Here is a 17,793-nt window from a genome sequence, read left to right as displayed (position 1 = left end):
AGTTTGTCCCAGTTCAGGCCCTGGCGGGTCCCAGTTCGTCCCAGTTCATCCCAGTTCGTCCCAGTTCATCCCAGTTTGTCCCAGTTTGTCCCAGTTCATCCCAGTTTGTCCCAGTCCGTCCCGACCTCCCCCACGGCGCCTCCGGGTTGCCAAGCAACGCCTCGCCCCGCCCCTCGCGCTGTCAATCACCCGCCTCGCCCAATCAGAGCGCGATTCACCGCGCCGTCCGCATGGGCGGGGCTTCAACCGACAGACAGCACCCTGAACCAATGGGAAGAGCCGCCAGGCGGGCGCTGCGGCGGCGCCGACCAATCAGCGCCGCGGAAGCCCTGCACCCGCGGAGCGGGCGGCCCCGTGCGGCCCCTCAGAGCCGGGGCGGCGGCGGCGGCGAAGATGGCGGCGGCGGACGGCGACGATTCGCTTTACCCCATCGCGGTGCTCATCGACGAGCTCCGCAACGAAGACGTGCAGGTACCGCTGCCGGGGCACCGACACGGCACCTCCGGGCTTTTCCGGGGCTTCGGGGCCTTTTTCCGCGGCTACCGGGGCCCGGCCGCCATCGCCCGCTGGCCGCGGCCCCGCTGGTGATGGCCGCCATGAGACGGCCGCGCTGATTGGATGAGGCGGCCCGGTCCCCTCAGGCGCGGGCGAATGGGCGGCGGCGTTACATGTGTGGGGCGGTTGGGGGATTGCGGTGAAAGGCGCGCTCTGATTGGCTGGAGGGGCGGTCTGGGTTTGTTAGGCGCGTTTTGATTGGTCCGCAGCGGTCTGAGGCGGGGGGGGGGGGAATCGCCCCGCCCGGCGCAGCGCCCCCTAGCGGCGGGGCAGCGCGAAAATGCGACAGCGCGTCCTTCCATTGGCTGCCGCCGGTATGGGCGGGGCTTACCGGAGCCAATCAGAAGCCTCTTCTCTACCGCGGTGCTGCGGAGCCGTGAGACGCCGTTCCTGATTGGCTGCGCCGCTCTGGGGGCGGGGTTTTCTCATCATGAGGGGGTTATTCCCTCATTTTTTTATTTTTTACGGATTTTTCCCGAATTTTTCTGAATTTCCCCCATTTTCCCCGTCACCAGCTACGCCTCAACAGCATCAAGAAGCTGTCAACCATCGCGCTGGCGCTGGGCGTGGAGCGAACCCGCAGCGAGCTGCTCCCTTTCCTCACCGGTAAAATGGCAAAATTTTGGGGGAAAATCCCAAAATTTGGGAGGGGTGGGGTCTCCAAAATCCAGGTGAGGGCGGGGCAGGCTGGAAAGGTGGGAAAATTCCGGTGGGAATCTCAAAAATCAGCCAAAATCTTGCTGTGTGGGGGAGGAGTGGGCAGGATTTGGGGAGGTGGGCGGGGCGTGGGGTGATTGACAGGTGTGGAGGGGACAGGTGAGTGACAGGTGTGTCACCTGTGGGGTCGCAGACACCATCTACGATGAGGACGAGGTGCTGCTGGCCCTGGCGGAGCAGTTGGGCACCTTCACCGCCCTCGTGGGGGGACCCGAGTTCGTGCACTGCCTGCTGGTAGGAGCCCCCAAAAACTCACCTGGGCAGGGGAGAAACACACCTGGGAACCCCAAAATGTACCTGGGAGGGGGAGAAACACACCTCAGTATTCAAAAACTCACCTGGGGAGGGAGAGAAACACACCTGGGAGGGAGAAAATACACCTGGGGGGGATAAAATGTACCTGGGGACCCCAAAATCTACACGGGGAACCCTAAAACTCACCTGGGCAGTGGGAGAAACACACCTGGGGGGGGACAACATACACCTGGGGACCCCAAAATACATTTAGGGAACCTAAAACTCACCTGTGGGGGGAGAGAAACACACCTGGGGGGACAAAATATACCTGAGGGACCCGAAAATGTACCTGGGGCAGAGAAACACACCTGGGGGAGACAAAAACCCACCTGGGGAACCCCAAAACCACATCTGGGGGGACAAAAACCCACCTGGGGAACCCCAAAACCACATCTGGGGGGACAAAAGCACACCTGGGGAACCCCAAAATACACCTGGGCAGGGCTGGAACACACCTGGGAGCCCCAAACCCACGTCCTGTGTCCACCCCGTGTCCATCTGACCACCCAATGTCCATCTGACCACCCAATGTCCATCTGTCCACCCAATGTCCACCTGTCTGTGCTACGTTCCTCTGTCCATCCCACATCTCTCTGTCCGTCCCGTGTCCATCCGTCCATCCCATGTTCCTCTGACCATCCTGTGTCCATTTGTCCATCCTGTGTCCATCTGATGACCCAATGTCCACCTGTCCACGCTATGTCCATCTGTCCACGCTACATTCCTCTGTCCATCTCGTGTCCATCTGACCTTCCACGTTCCTCTGTCCATCCCACATCCATCTGTCCACCCAATGTCCATCTGACCACCCAATGTCCATCTGACCACCCAATGTCCATCTGTCCACCCAATGTCCATCTGACCACCCAATGTCCATCTGTCCACCCAATGTCCATCTGTCCACCCAATGTCCATCTGTCCACACTATGTTCCTCTGTCCATGTCCACCTGCCCGTCCCTTGTTCTTGTGTCCATCCCGTGTCCACCTGTCCACCCTGTGTCCACCTGTCCACCCAATGTCCACCTGTCCCCCCAATGTCCAGCTGTCCCCTCACTGTCCGTGTGTCCGCAGCCGCCGCTGGAGAGCCTGGCCACGGTGGAGGAGACGGTGGTGCGGGACAAGGCGGTGGAGTCGCTGCGGGCCGTGTCCCACGAGCACTCGCCGCCGGACCTGGAGGGTCACTTCGTGCCGCTGGTCAAGCGCCTGGCCGGAGGGGACTGGTTCACGTCGCGCACCTCGGCCTGCGGCCTCTTCAGCGTCTGCTACCCCCGCGTGTCCAGCCCGGTCAAGGCCGAGCTGCGCCAGTGAGTGACCACCCACTGACCGCTGGGGCGCGGGGCTGGGGGCACTGGGGTGGCCGCAGGGTCATTGGGGTGGCCATGGGGGCACTGGGGTGGGTTTGGGGTCACTGGGGTGACCACAGGGTCATTGGGGTGACTGCAGGGTTATTCAGGTGGGCCTGGGGTCACTGGGGTGACCACGGGGTCATTGGACTGGGCCTGGGGTCACTGGGGTGGGTTTGGGGTCACTGAGGTGGGTTTGGGGTCACTGAGGTGGGCATGGGGTCATTGGGGTGACCACAGGGTCATTGCGGTGGGTATGGGGTCAGTGAGGTGGGTTTGGGGTCACTGAGGTGGGCATGGGGTCACTGAGGTGGCCACAGGGTCACTGGGGTGACCACGGGGTCATTGCAGTGGGCCTGGGGTCATTGAGGTGGCCGCAGGGTCACTTAGGTGACCACAGGGTCATTGAGGTGACCATGAGGTCACCAACCCATCCCAGCTGTGCCCAGGTGCCCCCAGGTGTGCCCAGAGCTCACCTGTGCTGGGACAACGCACCCATAGGTGACCCTTAGGCGTACTCAGGTGTACCCAGGTGCCCCTCAGGTGTACCCAGGTGTATTCAGGTGTACTCAGGTGCCCCTCAGGTGCACTCAGGTGCCCCTCAGGTGTACCCAGGTGTACTCAGGTGCCCCTCAGGTGTACCCAGGTGTACTCAGGTGCCCCTCAGGTGTACCCAGGTGCACTCAGGTGCCCCTCAGGTGTACCCAGGTGTACTCAGGTGCCCCTCAGACGTACTCAGGTGCCCCTCAGGTGTATCCAGGTGCACTCAGGAGCCCCCCAGGCGATGCAGGTGTGCCTGCAGGTGTATCCAGGTGCACTCAGGAGCCCCTCAGGTGTACTCAGGTGCCCCTCAGGTGTATCCACGTGTACTAGGGTGCCCCTCAGGTGTACCCAGGTGTACTCAGGTGCCCCTCAGGTGTACCCAGGTGTACTCAGGTGCCCCTCAGGTGTACCCAGGTGCCCCTCAGGTGTACCCAGGTGCACTCAGGTGCCCCTCAGGTGTATCCAGGTGCACTCAGGAGCCCCTCAGGTGTACTCAGGTGCCCCCCAGGTGTATCCAGGTGTACTCAGGTGCCCCCCAGGTGTACCCAGGTGCCCCTCAGGTGTATCCAGGTGCACTCAGGTGCCCCTGGGTCATACTCTGGTGCCCCCCAGGTGATGCAGGTGTGCCCGCAGGTACTTCAGGTGGGACAACACATCTATAGGTGACCCTCAGGTGCACTCAGGTGCCCCTCAGGTGTATCCAGGTGCACTCAGGTGCCCCTCAGGTGTATCCAGGTGTTCCCCAGGTGTACTCAGGTGCACTCAGGTGCCCCTCAGGTGTATCCAGGTGCACTCAGGTGTACCCAGGTGCACTCAGGCGCCCCCCAGGTGCGCCCAGGTGACGCAGGTGTGCCCGCAGGTACTTCCGGAACCTGTGCTCGGACGACACGCCCATGGTGCGGCGCGCGGCCGCCTCCAAGCTGGGCGAGTTCGCCAAGGTGCTGGAGCTGGAGCACGTCAAGAGCGAGATCATCCCCATGTTCTCCAACCTGGCCTCCGACGAGCAGGTACGGCGCACCTGGGCGCACCTGGGGGCACCTGGGGGCACCTGGGGGAAGGTGGGGGCACCTGGGGGAAGGTGGGCACACCTGGGGGACACCTGGCGGGCACCTAGACGTTTTTGTGGGTTTCCTGGGCACACCTGGGCACATTTTGGGGTTACCTGGGCACACCTGGGCACATTATGGGGTTACCTGGGCACACCTGTGCACGTTTTGGGGTTACCTGGGCACACCTGGGCACATTTTGGGGTTACCTGGGCACACCTGTGCACGTTTTGGGGTTACCTGGGCACACCTGGGGGACACCTGGAGGAAGGTGGGCACACCTGGGGGGCGCCCAGGGGCACCTGGGGGTTGTCTGAATGTTCCTGTGAGATACCTGGGCACACCCGTGCACGTTTGGGGGTTACCTGGGCATGCCTGTGGGTTATCTGGGCACACCTGGGGGAAGGTGGGCACACCTGGGGAACACCTGGTGGGCACCTAGGGGTTGTCTGAATGTTCCTGTGAGTTACCTGTGTGCACATGGGTGGGCCTGGGTACACCTGGGGGGCACCTGAGGGCATCTAGGGGTTACCTTGGGGTTACCTGAGGCTCATTTTGGGGTTACCTGGGGCTCACCTGTGCTCACCTGTGCACACCTGGGCAGGACTCGGTGCGGCTGCTGGCGGTGGAGGCCCGCACATAGAGAGGGGGTCACCTTGGGGCTACCTGGGGCTCACCTGGGGGTTACCTGAGGCTCGTTTTGGGGTTACTTGGGGCTCACCTGGGGGTTACCTGTGGCTCACCTGGGGGTTACCTGTGGCTCACCTGGGGGTTACCTGTGGCTCGTTTTGGGGTTACCTGTGGCTCACCTGGGGGTTACCTGTGCTCACCTGGGCACACCTGGGCAGGACTCGGTGCGGCTGCTGGCGGTGGAGGCCTGCACATAGAGAGGGGGTCACCTTGGGGTTACCTGTGGCTCACCTGGGGGTTACCTGAGCCTCGTTTTGGGGTTACCTGAGGCTCACCTGTGCTCACCTGTGCTCACCTGGGCAGGACTCGGTGCGGCTGCTGGCGGTGGAGGCCCGCACATAGAGAGGGGGTCACCTTGGGGTTACCTGAGGCTCACCTGGGGGTTACCTGGGGCTCACCTGGGGGTTACCTGTGGCTCATTTTGGGGTTACCTGTGGCTCACCTGTGCTCACCTGGGCAGGACTCGGTGCGGCTGCTGGCGGTGGAGGCCTGCACATAGAGAGGGGGTCACCTTGGGGTTACCTGGGGCTCACCTGGGGGTTACCTGTGCTCACCTGTGCTCACCTGCGCTCACCTGGGCAGGACTCGGTGCGGCTGCTGGCGGTGGAGGCCCGCACATAGAGAGGGGGTCACCTTGGGGTTACCTGGGGCTCACCTGGGGGTTACCTGAGGCTCGTTTTGGGGTTACCTGGGGCTCACCTGTGCTCACCTGTGCACACCTGGGCAGGACTCGGTGCGGCTGCTGGCGGTGGAGGCCTGCGTGAGCATCGCGCAGCTGCTGCCGCAGGAGGAGCTGGAGGGGCTGGTGATGCCCACGCTGCGCCAGGCGGCCGAGGACAAGTCCTGGCGCGTGCGCTACATGGTGGCCGACAAGTTCACCGAGGTGGGCGGCGCACCTGGGCACACCTGGGCGCACCTGGGCACACCTGGGGGCACCTGGGAGGGGAGGAACAAAAAAAATTGGGTGAAAATCGGGTGAAAAATGGGGGTTTTGGGGGGGTTTTGGCTCACCTGGGCACACCTGGGTGTACCTGGGGGCACCTGGGGACACCTGGGAGGGGAGGAACAAAAAAAATTCGGCGAAAATCGGGTGATAAATGGGGGTTTTGGGGGGGTTTCGGCTCACCTGGGCACACCCGGGCGCACCTGGGGGCACCTGGGCGCACCTGGGAGGGGAGGAACAAAAAAAATTGGGCGAAAATCGGGTGAAAAATGGGGGTTTTGGGGGGGTTTCTGCTCACCTGGGTGCACCTGGGCGCACCTGGTGGCACCCGGGGACACCTGGGTGCACCTGGGCACACCTGGGCGCACCTGGGGGCACCTGGGAGGGGAGAAATGAAAAAAATTCGGTGAAAATCGGGTGAAAAATGGGGGTTTTGGGGGGGTTTCGGCTCACCTGGGCACACCTGGGTGTACCTGGGGACACCTGGAGGCACCTGGGCACACCTGGGCGCACCTGGGAGGGGAGAAATGAAAAAAATTCGGTGAAAATCGGGTGAAAAATGGGGGTTTTGGGGGGGTTTTGGCTCACCTGGGTGCACCTGGGTGCACCTGGGCACACCTGGGCACACCTGGGCACACCTGGGGGCACCTGGGCGCACCTGGGGGCACCTGGGAATGGGTTTTGGGGAGGTTTGGGGCATTTTGGGAAGACTGGGAGATGTTTGGGGACACACCTGGGTGTACCTGGGGACACTTGAGCACACCTGGGCACACCTGGGGATGGGATTGGGGGAGGTTTGGGATGAGTTTTGGGGGTTTGGGGGAGGTTTGGGGCATTTTGGGAACTCTGGGAGATGTTTGGGGGCACACCTGGGGGCACCTGGGCACACCTGGGGACACCTGGGCACACCTGGGCACACCTGGCCATGGGTTTCAGGGAGGTTTAGGGTGAGTTTTTGGGGTTTGGGGCATTTTTGGAACTCTGGGAGATGTTTGGGGGCACACCTGGGTGTACCTGGGCACACCTGGGCACACCTGGGCACACCTGGGTGCACCTGGGCACACCTGGGGTCACTTGGGCACACCTGGGCACACCTGGGCACACCTGGACGCACCTGGGCCCCCTCCCCGCAGCTGCAGCGCGCCGTGGGCCCCGAGATCACCAAGACCGACCTGGTGGGCGCCTTCCAGAGCCTGATGAAGGACTGCGAGGCCGAGGTCCGGGCGGCCGCCTCGCACAAGGTCAAAGGTCAGCGGCCACCCCGACCCCTCCCCGGGGTCACCGACCCTTCCCTGGGGTCACCGACCCAACCTCGGTGTCCCCAACCCAATCTTGGTGTTCTTCAACCCAACTTTGGTGTCCTTAAACCAAAATTTGGTGTCTCCAACCCAATCTTGGTGTTCCCAACCCAACTGTGATGTCCTTCAACCCAAATTTGGTATTCCCAACCCACCTTTGATGTCCCCAAGCCAACCTTGATGTCTCCAACCCAATCTTGATGTTCTTCAACCCAATTCTGGTGTCCCCAACCCAACTTTGATGTCACTAACCCAATCTTCATGTTCTTCAACCCAACTTTGGTGTCCCCAACCCATTCTTGATGTTCTTCAACCCAACTTTGGTGTCCCCAACCCATTCTTGATGTTCTTCAACCGAAATTTGATGTCCCCAACCCAACTTTGGTGTCCCCAACCCAATCTTGATGTTCTTCAACCCAAATTTGGTGTCCCCAACCCAATTTTGATGTTTTTCATCCCAACTTTGACGTTCTTCATCCCCACCTTGGTGTCCCCAACCCAACTTTGGTGTGCCCAACCCAAAATTTGGTGTCCCCAACCCACCTTTGATGTTCCTCATCCCCCCCTCGGTGTCCCCAGAGTTCTGCGAGAACCTGTCCCCGGACTGCCGCGAGGCCGTCATCATGGGCCAGATCCTGCCCTGCATCAAGGTGAGCGCCCGGGGCACACCTGGGGCACCTGGGCACACCTGGGCACACCTGAGAGGGATAGATAAGCACCTGGGGGCACCTGGGGCACCTGGGCACACCTGGGGTACAGCTGGGGCACCTGGGGCACCTGGGGGCACCTGGGGCACCTGGGGCACACCTGGGGCACACCTGGGGCACACCTGGGGCACACCTGGGGCACACCTGGGGGCACACCTGGGGGCACACCTGGGGCACCTGGGGCACACCTGGGGCACAGCTGGGGGTACCTGGGCACACTTGGGGACACACCTGGGGCACCTGGGGTACAGCTGGGGCACACCTGGGGCACACCTGGGGCACACCTGGGGTACACCTGGGGCACACCTGGGGTACAGCTGGGGGCACACCTGGGCACACCTGGGGGCACACTTGGGTCACCTGGGCACACCTGGGGTACAGCTGGGGGCACCTGGGCACACTTTGGGGTGGTGGGACACACCTGGGCACACCTGGGGACACCTTGGTGGCACACCTGTGGTGGTGGGACACACCTGGGCACACCTTGGGGGCACACCTGTGGTGGTGGGACACACCTGGGCACACCATGGGGTGGTGGGACACACCTGGGGGCACTTTGGGGTGGTGGGACACACCTGGGCACACCTTGGTGGCACACTTGTGGTGGTGGGACACACCTGGGCACACCTTGGTGGCACACCTGGGGAGGTGGGACACACGCGGGGACACACCTTGTGGGCACACCTGTGGTGGTGGGACACACCTGGGGACACCTTGAGGGCACACCTGTGGTGGTGGGACACACCTGGGGACACCTGGGGACACCTTGTGGGCACACCTGTACTGGTGGGACACACCTGGGGACACCATGGGGTGGTTGGACACACCTGGGGACACACCTGGGGGCACATCTGGGGCACCTGGGGTACAGCTGGGAGCACCTGGGCACATTTTCGGGTGGTGGGACACACCTGGGCACACCTTGGGGGCACACCTGTGGTGGTGGGACACACCTGGGGACACCTTGAGGGCACACCTGGGCACATATTGGAGTGGTAGGACACACCTGGGCACACCTGGGGACACCTTGTGGGCACACCTGTACTGGTGGGACACACTTGGGGACACCTTGTGGGCACACCTGGGCACACTTTGGGGTGGTGGGACACACCTGGGCACACCTGGGGACACACCTGGGGGCACTTTGGGGTGGTGGGACACACCTGAGCACACCTTGTGGGCACACCTGTGGTGGTGGGACACACCTGGGCACACCTTGAGGGCACACCTGTGGTGGTGGGACACACCTGGGGACAGACCTGGGGGCACTTTGAGGTGGTGGGACACACCTGGGGACACCTGGGGACACCTTGGTGGCACACCTGTGGTGGTGGGACACACCTGGGGACACACCTGGGCACACTTTGAGGTGGTGGGACACACCTGGGGACACCTGGGGACACCTTGGGGGTACACCTGTGGTGGTGGGACACACCTGGGGACACCTTAAAGGCACACCTGGTGTGTTGTGACGCCCCGGGGACACCTTTGGTGGCCTCAGAGGCAGCAGGTGAGCTGACCTGTGCCCACCTGTGTCACCTGGGCAGGAGCTGGTGTCGGACGCCAACCAGCACGTGAAGTCGGCGCTGGCCTCGGTGATCATGGGGCTGTCGCCCATCCTGGGCAAGGACAACACGGTGGAGCACCTGCTGCCCCTGTTCCTGGCACAGCTCAAGGACGAGGTGAGGCACACCTGGGCACACCTGGCACACCTGGGCACACCTGTGACACACCTGGCACACCTGGGGACACAGGGTAAAACATGGGAGCACCTGCTGCCCCTGTTCCTGGCACAGCTCAAGGACGAGGTGAGGCACCTGGGCACACCTGGGCACACCTGGGCACACCTGGGCACGCAGGGTAACACATGGGAACACAGGGTAAAACATGGGAGCACCTGCTGCCCCTGTTCCTGGCACAGCTCAAGGACGAGGTGAGGCACACCTGGGGGCACCTGGGCACACCTGGCACACCTGGGCACACCTGGGAACACACCTGGGCACACCTGGGAACACCTGGGCACACAGAGAAACACCTAGGGTTACATGGGGATACACCTGGGCACACCTGTGACACACCTGGGTATACCTCTGACACACCTGGGCACACCTGGGCACACCTGGGCACACCTGGGCACACAGGGTAACACATGGGAACACAGGGATACACCTGGGCACAGCTGCTGCCCCTGTTCCTGGCACAGCTCAAGGACGAGGTGAGGCACACCTGGGCACACCTGGGCACACACCTGGGCACACCTGGGCACACAGTAACACATGGGAGCACCTGCTGCCGCTGTTCCTGGCACAGCTCAAGGACGAGGTGAGGCACACCTGGGGGCACCTGGGCACACCTGGCACACCTGGGCACACAGGGTAACACATGGGAGCACCTGCTGCCCCTGTTCCTGGCACAGCTCAAGGACGAGGTGAGGCACACCTGGGCACACCTGGGTATACCTCTGACACACCTGGGCACACCTGGGGGCACCTGGGGGCACCTGGGGGCACCTGGGCACACACCTGGGCACACAGGGTAACACATGGGAGCACCTGCTGCCCCTGTTCCTGGCACAGCTCAAGGACGAGGTGAGGCACACCTGGGCACACCTGGCACACCTGGGCACACCTGGACACAGCTGTGACACACCTGGGCATACCTGTGACACACCTGGGCACACAGAGAAACACCTAGGGTTACATGAGGATACACCTGGGCACACCTGTGACACAGCTGGGCACACCTGGGCACACCTGTGACACACCCAGGCACACCTGGGCACACCTGGGTATACCTCTGACACACCTGGGCACACCTGGGGAGCCAACATCCACTGGCACCCCATCCCAGTGAGGCCTCCCAGTCCCTCCCGTTATATCCCAGTTCCCTCCCAGTCCCTCCCAGTCCCTCCCAGTCCATCCCAGTCCCTCCCAGTCCCCCCCAGTCCCTCCCAGTTCCCTCCCAGTTCCCTCCCAGTCCCCCCCAGTTCCTCCCAGTTCCCTCCCAGTCCCTCCCAGTCCCCCCCAGTTCCTCCCAGTTCCCTCCCAGTCCCTCCCAGTCCCTCCCAGTCCCTCCCAGTCCCTCCCAGTCCCTCCCAGTGCCCTCCCAGTTCCCTCCCAGTCCCCCCCAGTCCCTCCCAGTTCCCTCCCAATCCCCTCCCAGTCCCTCCCAGTTCCTCCCAGTCCCTCCCAGTCCCTCCCAGTCCATCCCAGTCCCATCCCAGTCCCATCCCAGTATATCCCAGTGCCCCCATACCAAGCAGTAACTTCACTGCAGTGCCCCATACACGGCTCCAGCTCCCTCCCAGTATATCCCAGTATATCCCAGTATACCCCAGTCCCTCCTAACCTTCTCCCAGTGCCTCCCAGTGCCTCCCAGTATGTCCCAGTCCTCTCCCAGTTCCCTCCCAGTATATCCCAGTGCCCTTATACGAGGCCATACAGGACTGTAACCCCCTTCCAGTCCATCCCAGTATATCCCAGTCCATCCCAGTCCCTCCCAGTGCCCCATACACGGCTCCAGCTCCCTCCCAGTCCATCCCAGTCCCTCCCAGTCCCATTCCAGTATATCCCAGTGCCCCCATACCAAGCAGTAACTTCACCGCAGCGCCCCATACACGGCTCCAGCTCCCTCCCAGTATATCCCAGTATATCCCAGTGCCCCATACACGGCTCCAGCTCCCTCCCAGTTCCCTCCCAGTCCATCCCAGTCCCTCCCAGTTCCCCCCCAGTTCCCCCCAATGCACTCCCAGTGTTTTCGTAGCTCCCTCTGGTGGCAGATTTGTGAACTGCAATTCCCTCCCAGTCCCTCCCAGTTCCATCCCAGTCCCTCCCAGTCTATCCCAGTCCCCCCGAGTCCCTCCCAGTTCCCTCCCAGTGCCCTCCCAGTCCCCCCCAGTAACCCCCAGTGCCCCCAGTGCCCCGAGGTGCGGCTGAACATCATCTCCAACCTGGACTGCGTGAACGAGGTGATCGGCATCCGGCAGCTCTCGCAGTCGCTGCTGCCCGCCATCGTCGAGCTGGCCGAGGACGCCAAGTGGCGCGTGCGGCTGGCCATCATCGAGTACATGCCGCTGCTGGCCGGCCAGCTGGTGAGACTGGGGGCACTGGGAGGGACTGGGAGGGACTGGGAGAAGGTTAGGAGGCACTGGGAGGCACTGGGATATACTGGGAGGGGGCTCTGGTGTGCCCGGCTGGCCATCATCGAGTACATGCCGCTGCTGGCCGGCCAGCTGGTGAGACTGGGGGCACTGGGATATACTGGGATATACTGGGAGGGACTGGGAGGGAGCTGGGAGGGACTGGGAGGCACTGGGAGGGACTGGGAGGCACTGGGAGGGGACTGGGAGGGACTGGGAGGGACTGGGAGGGGACTGGGAGGGAACTGGGGGGGACTGGGAGGGACTGGGAGGGAACTGGGAGGGAGCTGGGAGGCACTGGGATGAACTGGGATATACTGGGATGGACTGGGAGGGGGTTACAGTCCTGTATGGGCTCATATAAGGGCACTGGGATATACTGGGAGGGAACTGGGAGAGGACTGGGACATACAGGGAGGCACTGGGAGGCACTCGGGAGAAGGTTGGGAGGGACTGGGGTATACTGGGAGGGAGCTGGAGCCGTGTATGGGGCACTGGGAGGCACTGGGATATACTGGGACGGAGCTGGAGCCGTATATGGGGCGCTGCGGTGAAGTTACTGCTTGGTATGGGGGCACTGGGATGTACTGGGATGGGACTGGGAGGCACTGGGAGGGAGCTGGAGACGTGTATGGGGCACTGGGATATACTGGGAGGGAGCTGGAGCCGTGTATGGGGCACTGGGAGGGACTGGGATATACTGGGAGGCACTGGGAGGGAGCTGGAGCCGTATATGGGGCGCTGCGGTGAAGTTACTGCTTGGTATGGGGGCACTGGGATGTACTGGGATGGACTGGGAGGGACTGGGATGGACTGGGAGGGGGTTGGAGCCATATATGGGGGCACTGGGAGGCACTGGGATATACTGGGATGGACTGGGAGGGGGTTACAGTCCTGTATGGGCTCGTATAAGGGCACTGGGATATACTGGGAGGGAACTGGGAGGGAACTGGGATATACTGGGATGGGACTGGGAGAGGACTGGGACATACTGGGAGGGGTGTGTTTATTCTGGTTGGTACTGGTTTATACTGGTCCTTACTGGTGTCGGCCCCTCCTCAGGGCGTGGAGTTCTTCGATGAGAAGCTGAACTCGCTCTGCATGGCCTGGCTGGTGGATCACGGTACTGGGAGGGACTGGGAGGCACTGGGAGGGAACTGGGAGGGAACTGGGAGGGACTGGGGGGAACTGGGAGGGACTGGGAGGGAACTGGGAGGGAACTGGGAGGGACTGGGAGGCACTGGGAGGGACTGGGAGGCACTGGGAGGGACTGGGAGGGCACTGGGGGGGAACTGGGAGGGACTGGGAGGGACTGGGAGAGACTGGGAGGGATTGTCCATACTGGTTTATATTGGTCTATACTGGTTTATACTGGTTCGCAGTGCTTTATATCGATCTATACTGGTTTATACTGGTCTGAACTCATCCATACTGGTTTATATTGATCTATACTGGTTTGTACTGGTCCATACCAGTTTATATTGATCTGTATTAGTTTATATTGATCTATACTGGTTTATACTGGTCTGGTCTCATCCGTACTGGTTCATATTGATCTATGCTGGTCTATACTGGTTTATACTGGTTCACAGTGCTTTATATTGATCTATACTGGTTTACACTGGTGCGAACTGGTCCGTGCTGGTTTATATTGATCCATACTGGTCTGTACTGGTGCGAACTGGTCCGTGCTGGTTTATATTGATCAACACTGGTCTGTACTGGTTTATACTGGTCCGTGCTGGTTTATATTGATCTATACTGATCTATACTGGTTTATACTGGTTTATACTGGTCCGTGCTGGTTTATATCAATCCACACTGGTCTATACTGGTCTGTACTGGTGCGAACTGGTCCATACTGGTTTATATTGATCCACAGTGGTCTGTACTGGTCTGTACTGGTCCATACTGGTTTATATTGATCTATACTGGTTTGTACTGGTCCATACTAGTTTATATTGATCTGTATTAGTTTGTATTGATTTATACTGGTCCGAACTCATCCGTACTGGTTTATATCAATCTATACTGGTCTATACTGGTTTATACTGGTCCGTGCTGGTTTATATTGATCTACACTGGTCTGTACTGGTCTATACTGGTTTATACTGGTGCAAACTGGTCCATACTAGTTTCCCCGCAGTGTACGCCATCCGCGAGGCCGCCACCAGTAACCTGCGGAAGCTGGTGGAGCGCTTCGGGCACACCTGGGCGCAGGGCACCATCGTGCCCAAAGTGCTGGCCATGGCCGCCGACCCCAACTACCTGCACCGCATGACCACGCTCTTCTGCATCAACGTGCGTACCTGGGCACACCTGGGGGCACCTGGGGGCACCTGGGGGCACCTGGGCACACCTGGGTACAGCCACAGCACACCTGGGCACACCTGGGCACACCTGGGGGCACCTGGGCACACCTGGGGGCACCTGGGGGCACCTGGGAGGGGCAGGAACGCAGCTGGGTACAGCCACGGCACACCTGGGCACACCTGGGCACACCTGGGAGGGGCAGGAACACAGCTGGGCACACCTGGGCACACCTGGGAGGGATAGGAACACACCTGGGCACTCCTGGGTACAGCTGAGAGGGATAGAAACACGCCTGGGTACAGCCACGGCACACCTGGGCACACCTGGGGGCACACCTGGGAGGGGCAGGAACACACCTGGGCACACCTGGGGGCACCTGGGAGGGGCAGGAACGCAGCTGGGTACAGCCCCAGCACACCTGGGCACACCTGGGCACACCTGGGAGGGATAGGAACACATCTGGGCACAGCCACAGCACACCTGGGGGCACACCTGGGAGGGGCAGGAATGCAGCTGGGTACAGCCACGGCACACCTGGGCACACCTGGGAGGGACAGAAACACACCTGGGCACACCTGGGAGGGACAGAAACACACCTGGGCACACCTGGGAGGGATAGGAACACACCTGGGCACACCTGGGAGGGATAGGAACACACCTGGGCACACCTGGGAGGGACAGAAACACACCTGGGCACACCTGGGAGGGATAGGAACACACCTGGGCACACCTGGGCACACCTGGGCATGAGTGATGGACATCCCCAATCCTTGTCTATGTCTCACCTGTCCCACCTGTATCTCACCTGTCCGTGTCTCACCTGTATCTCACCTGTATCTCACCTGTCCATATCTAACCTATGTGACTTGTCTCACCTGTCCATATCTCACCTGTCCCACCTGTCCATATCTCACCTGTCCGTCTCTCACCTGTCTCTCACCTGTGTCTCACCTGCGCAGGTGCTGTCGGAGGTGTGCGGGCAGGAGGTGACCACCACGCAGATGTTGCCCACCGTGCTGCGCATGGCCGCCGACGCCGTGGCCAACGTTCGCTTCAACGTGGCCAAGTCCCTGCAGCGCATCGGGCCCATCCTGGACAGCGGGTACTGGTCCTTACTGGTTTATACTGGTCTGTACTGGGAGCACTGGTTTGCACTGGTTTGCACTGGTTTTACTGGGTTATACTGGTTATACTGGTTTGTACTGGTTTATACTGGGTTTACTGGTGTGGGCTGCAGCACATCGGGCCCATCCTGGACAGCGGGTACTGGTCTATACTGGTTTATACTGGTTTGGACTGGTTTATACTGGTTTGGACTGGGAGCACCGGTTTGGACTGGTTTTACTGGGTTTTAGTGGGTTATAGTGGTTTATACTGGTTTATACTGGGTGTACTGGTGTGAGCTGCAGCGCATCGGGCCCACCCTGGACAGTGGGTACTGGTTTATACTGGTTTATACTGGTTTGGACTGGGAGCACTGGTTTGGACCAGTTTTAGTGGGTTATACTGGTTTGTACTGGTTTATACTGGTTTGTACTGGTTTGTACTGGGTGTACTGGTGTGAGCTGCAGCGCATCGGGCCCATCCTGGACAGCGGGTACTGGTTCTTACTGGTTTATACTGGTTTGGACTGGTTTGGACTGGGAGCACTGGTTTGGACCAGTTTTAGTGGGTTATACTGGTTTGTACTGGTTTATACTGGGTGTACTGGTTAGGACTGGGTTATAGTGGGTTTGGGTCCCACACCTGTCTCACCTGTCCATATCTCACCTCTCACCTGTTCCTTACCTGTCTCACCTGCCCTATCTCACCTCGCCTGTCTCACCTGTCCATATCTCACCTGTCTCACCTATCCCTCACCTGTCCCTCACCTCTCCCTGTCTCATCTGTGTCTCGCCTGTCTCACCTGTCCCTCACCTGTCCATATCTCACCTGTCCCTCACCTGTCCCTCACCTGTCCATATCTCACCTGTCCATATCTCACCTGTCCATATCTCACCTGTCCCACCTGTATCTCACCTGTCTCACCTGTCCCTATCTCACCTGTCTCACCTGTCTGTGTCTCACCTGTCCCTCACCTGCAGGACGCTGCAGACCGAGGTGAAGCCGGTGCTGGAGAAGCTGACACAGGACCAGGACGTCGACGTCAAATACTTCGCTCAGGAGGCGCTGACAGGTGAGGGGCACACCTGGGCACACCTGGGGGGGCACCTGGGCACACCTGGGGGGGAGCTGGGGCACACCTGGGGGGAGCTGGGCACACCTGGGGCACACCTGTGGTACACCTGGGGATATTTGGGACACCTGGGCACACCTGGAGGGGATCTGGGACACCTGAGAGGGAGATTGGGCACACCTGGGGCACACCTGGGGGCACCTGGGCACACCTGGGGGGGCACCTGGGCACACTGGGGAGGAGCTGGGGCACACCTGGAACACACCTGGGGGCATCTGGGGGGACACCTGAGGGGAGCTGGGCACACCTGGGGGGGATCTGGGACACCTGAGAGGGAGACTTGAGCACACCTGGGCACACCTGGGCACACCTGGGGCACACCTGGGGCACACTGGGGAGGAGCTGGGGCACACCTGGGGCACACCTGGAACACATCTGGGGGGACACCTGAGGGGAGCTGGGCACACCTGGGGATATTTGGGACACCTGGGCACACCTGGGGGGGACCTGGGACACCTGAGAGGGAGACTTGGGCACACCTGGGCACACTTGGGCACACCTGGGCACACCTGGGCACACCTGGGGGGGATCTGGGACACCTGAGAAGGAGACTTGGGCACACCAGGGACACACCTGGGCACACCTGGGGCACACCTGGGGATATTTGGGACATCTGGGTACACCTGGGGGGTGACACGAGGCCACAGAGCACACCTGGAGAGACAATGGGGGTCACAGGACACCTGTGGGGCAGCCCAGGTGTGCCCAGGTGTGCCCAGGTAACGCTTCTCTCCCCTCCCCCGCAGTGCTGGCGCTGGCCTGACCCCTCCCCCCGGACCCCCCCGCATGTGACCGGCGCTGTGACCGCCCCTCCCCCACCCCAGGACGGTGCCACCCCTCCCCCCATCCCCCACCCAGCTGTTGGTTCATTAACTCATTAATTAATAATTAATTAACGATGGTTTCGCCGTTAATAAAAACCACAACGAGGCTCCGGTGTCGTTTATTGGGGGGGGGGAGGGGCGG

The 17,793-nt window shown here is 61.2% G+C and overlaps 1 protein-coding gene across 1 annotated transcript; it reads left to right on the top strand.

Annotated features, from left to right (window-relative positions):
• The first annotated feature begins 311 nt into the window (after positions 1 to 311).
• Positions 312 to 17,758, top strand: PPP2R1A (protein phosphatase 2 scaffold subunit Aalpha). Its single transcript, XM_072920753.1, has 15 exons — positions 312 to 471; positions 1,071 to 1,161; positions 1,406 to 1,506; positions 2,642 to 2,874; positions 4,316 to 4,463; positions 5,920 to 6,075; positions 7,269 to 7,383; positions 8,013 to 8,083; positions 9,688 to 9,822; positions 12,057 to 12,230; positions 13,341 to 13,401; positions 14,425 to 14,579; positions 15,551 to 15,693; positions 16,676 to 16,767; positions 17,574 to 17,758. Exons 1-15 carry the CDS (start codon positions 394 to 396, stop codon positions 17,588 to 17,590), a joined length of 1,770 nt encoding a protein of 589 aa, XP_072776854.1. The 5' UTR covers positions 312 to 393; the 3' UTR covers positions 17,591 to 17,758.
• Positions 17,759 to 17,793: the final 35 nt, after the last annotated feature.

Source organism: Taeniopygia guttata, chromosome 33 (genome assembly GCF_048771995.1).
Source record: "Taeniopygia guttata chromosome 33, bTaeGut7.mat, whole genome shotgun sequence".
In the NCBI taxonomy this organism is placed as follows: Eukaryota; Metazoa; Chordata; class Aves; order Passeriformes; family Estrildidae; genus Taeniopygia; species Taeniopygia guttata.
The sequence above is the reverse complement of the archived record's forward strand: the minus strand, read 5'-3'. Positions and strand labels throughout refer to the sequence as shown.

Excerpts from the sequence above, each read along its gene's own strand:
- PPP2R1A (XM_072920753.1), top strand. The coding sequence starts at position 394 with ATGGCGGCGGCGGACGGCGACGATTCGCTTTACCCCATCGCGGTGCTC. Across the intron at positions 1,507-2,641 it reads AGTTCGTGCACTGCCTGCTG|CCGCCGCTGGAGAGCCTGGC; the intron begins GTAGGAGCCCCC and ends GTGTGTCCGCAG. Across the intron at positions 13,402-14,424 it reads GGCCTGGCTGGTGGATCACG|TGTACGCCATCCGCGAGGCC; the intron begins GTACTGGGAGGG and ends GTTTCCCCGCAG.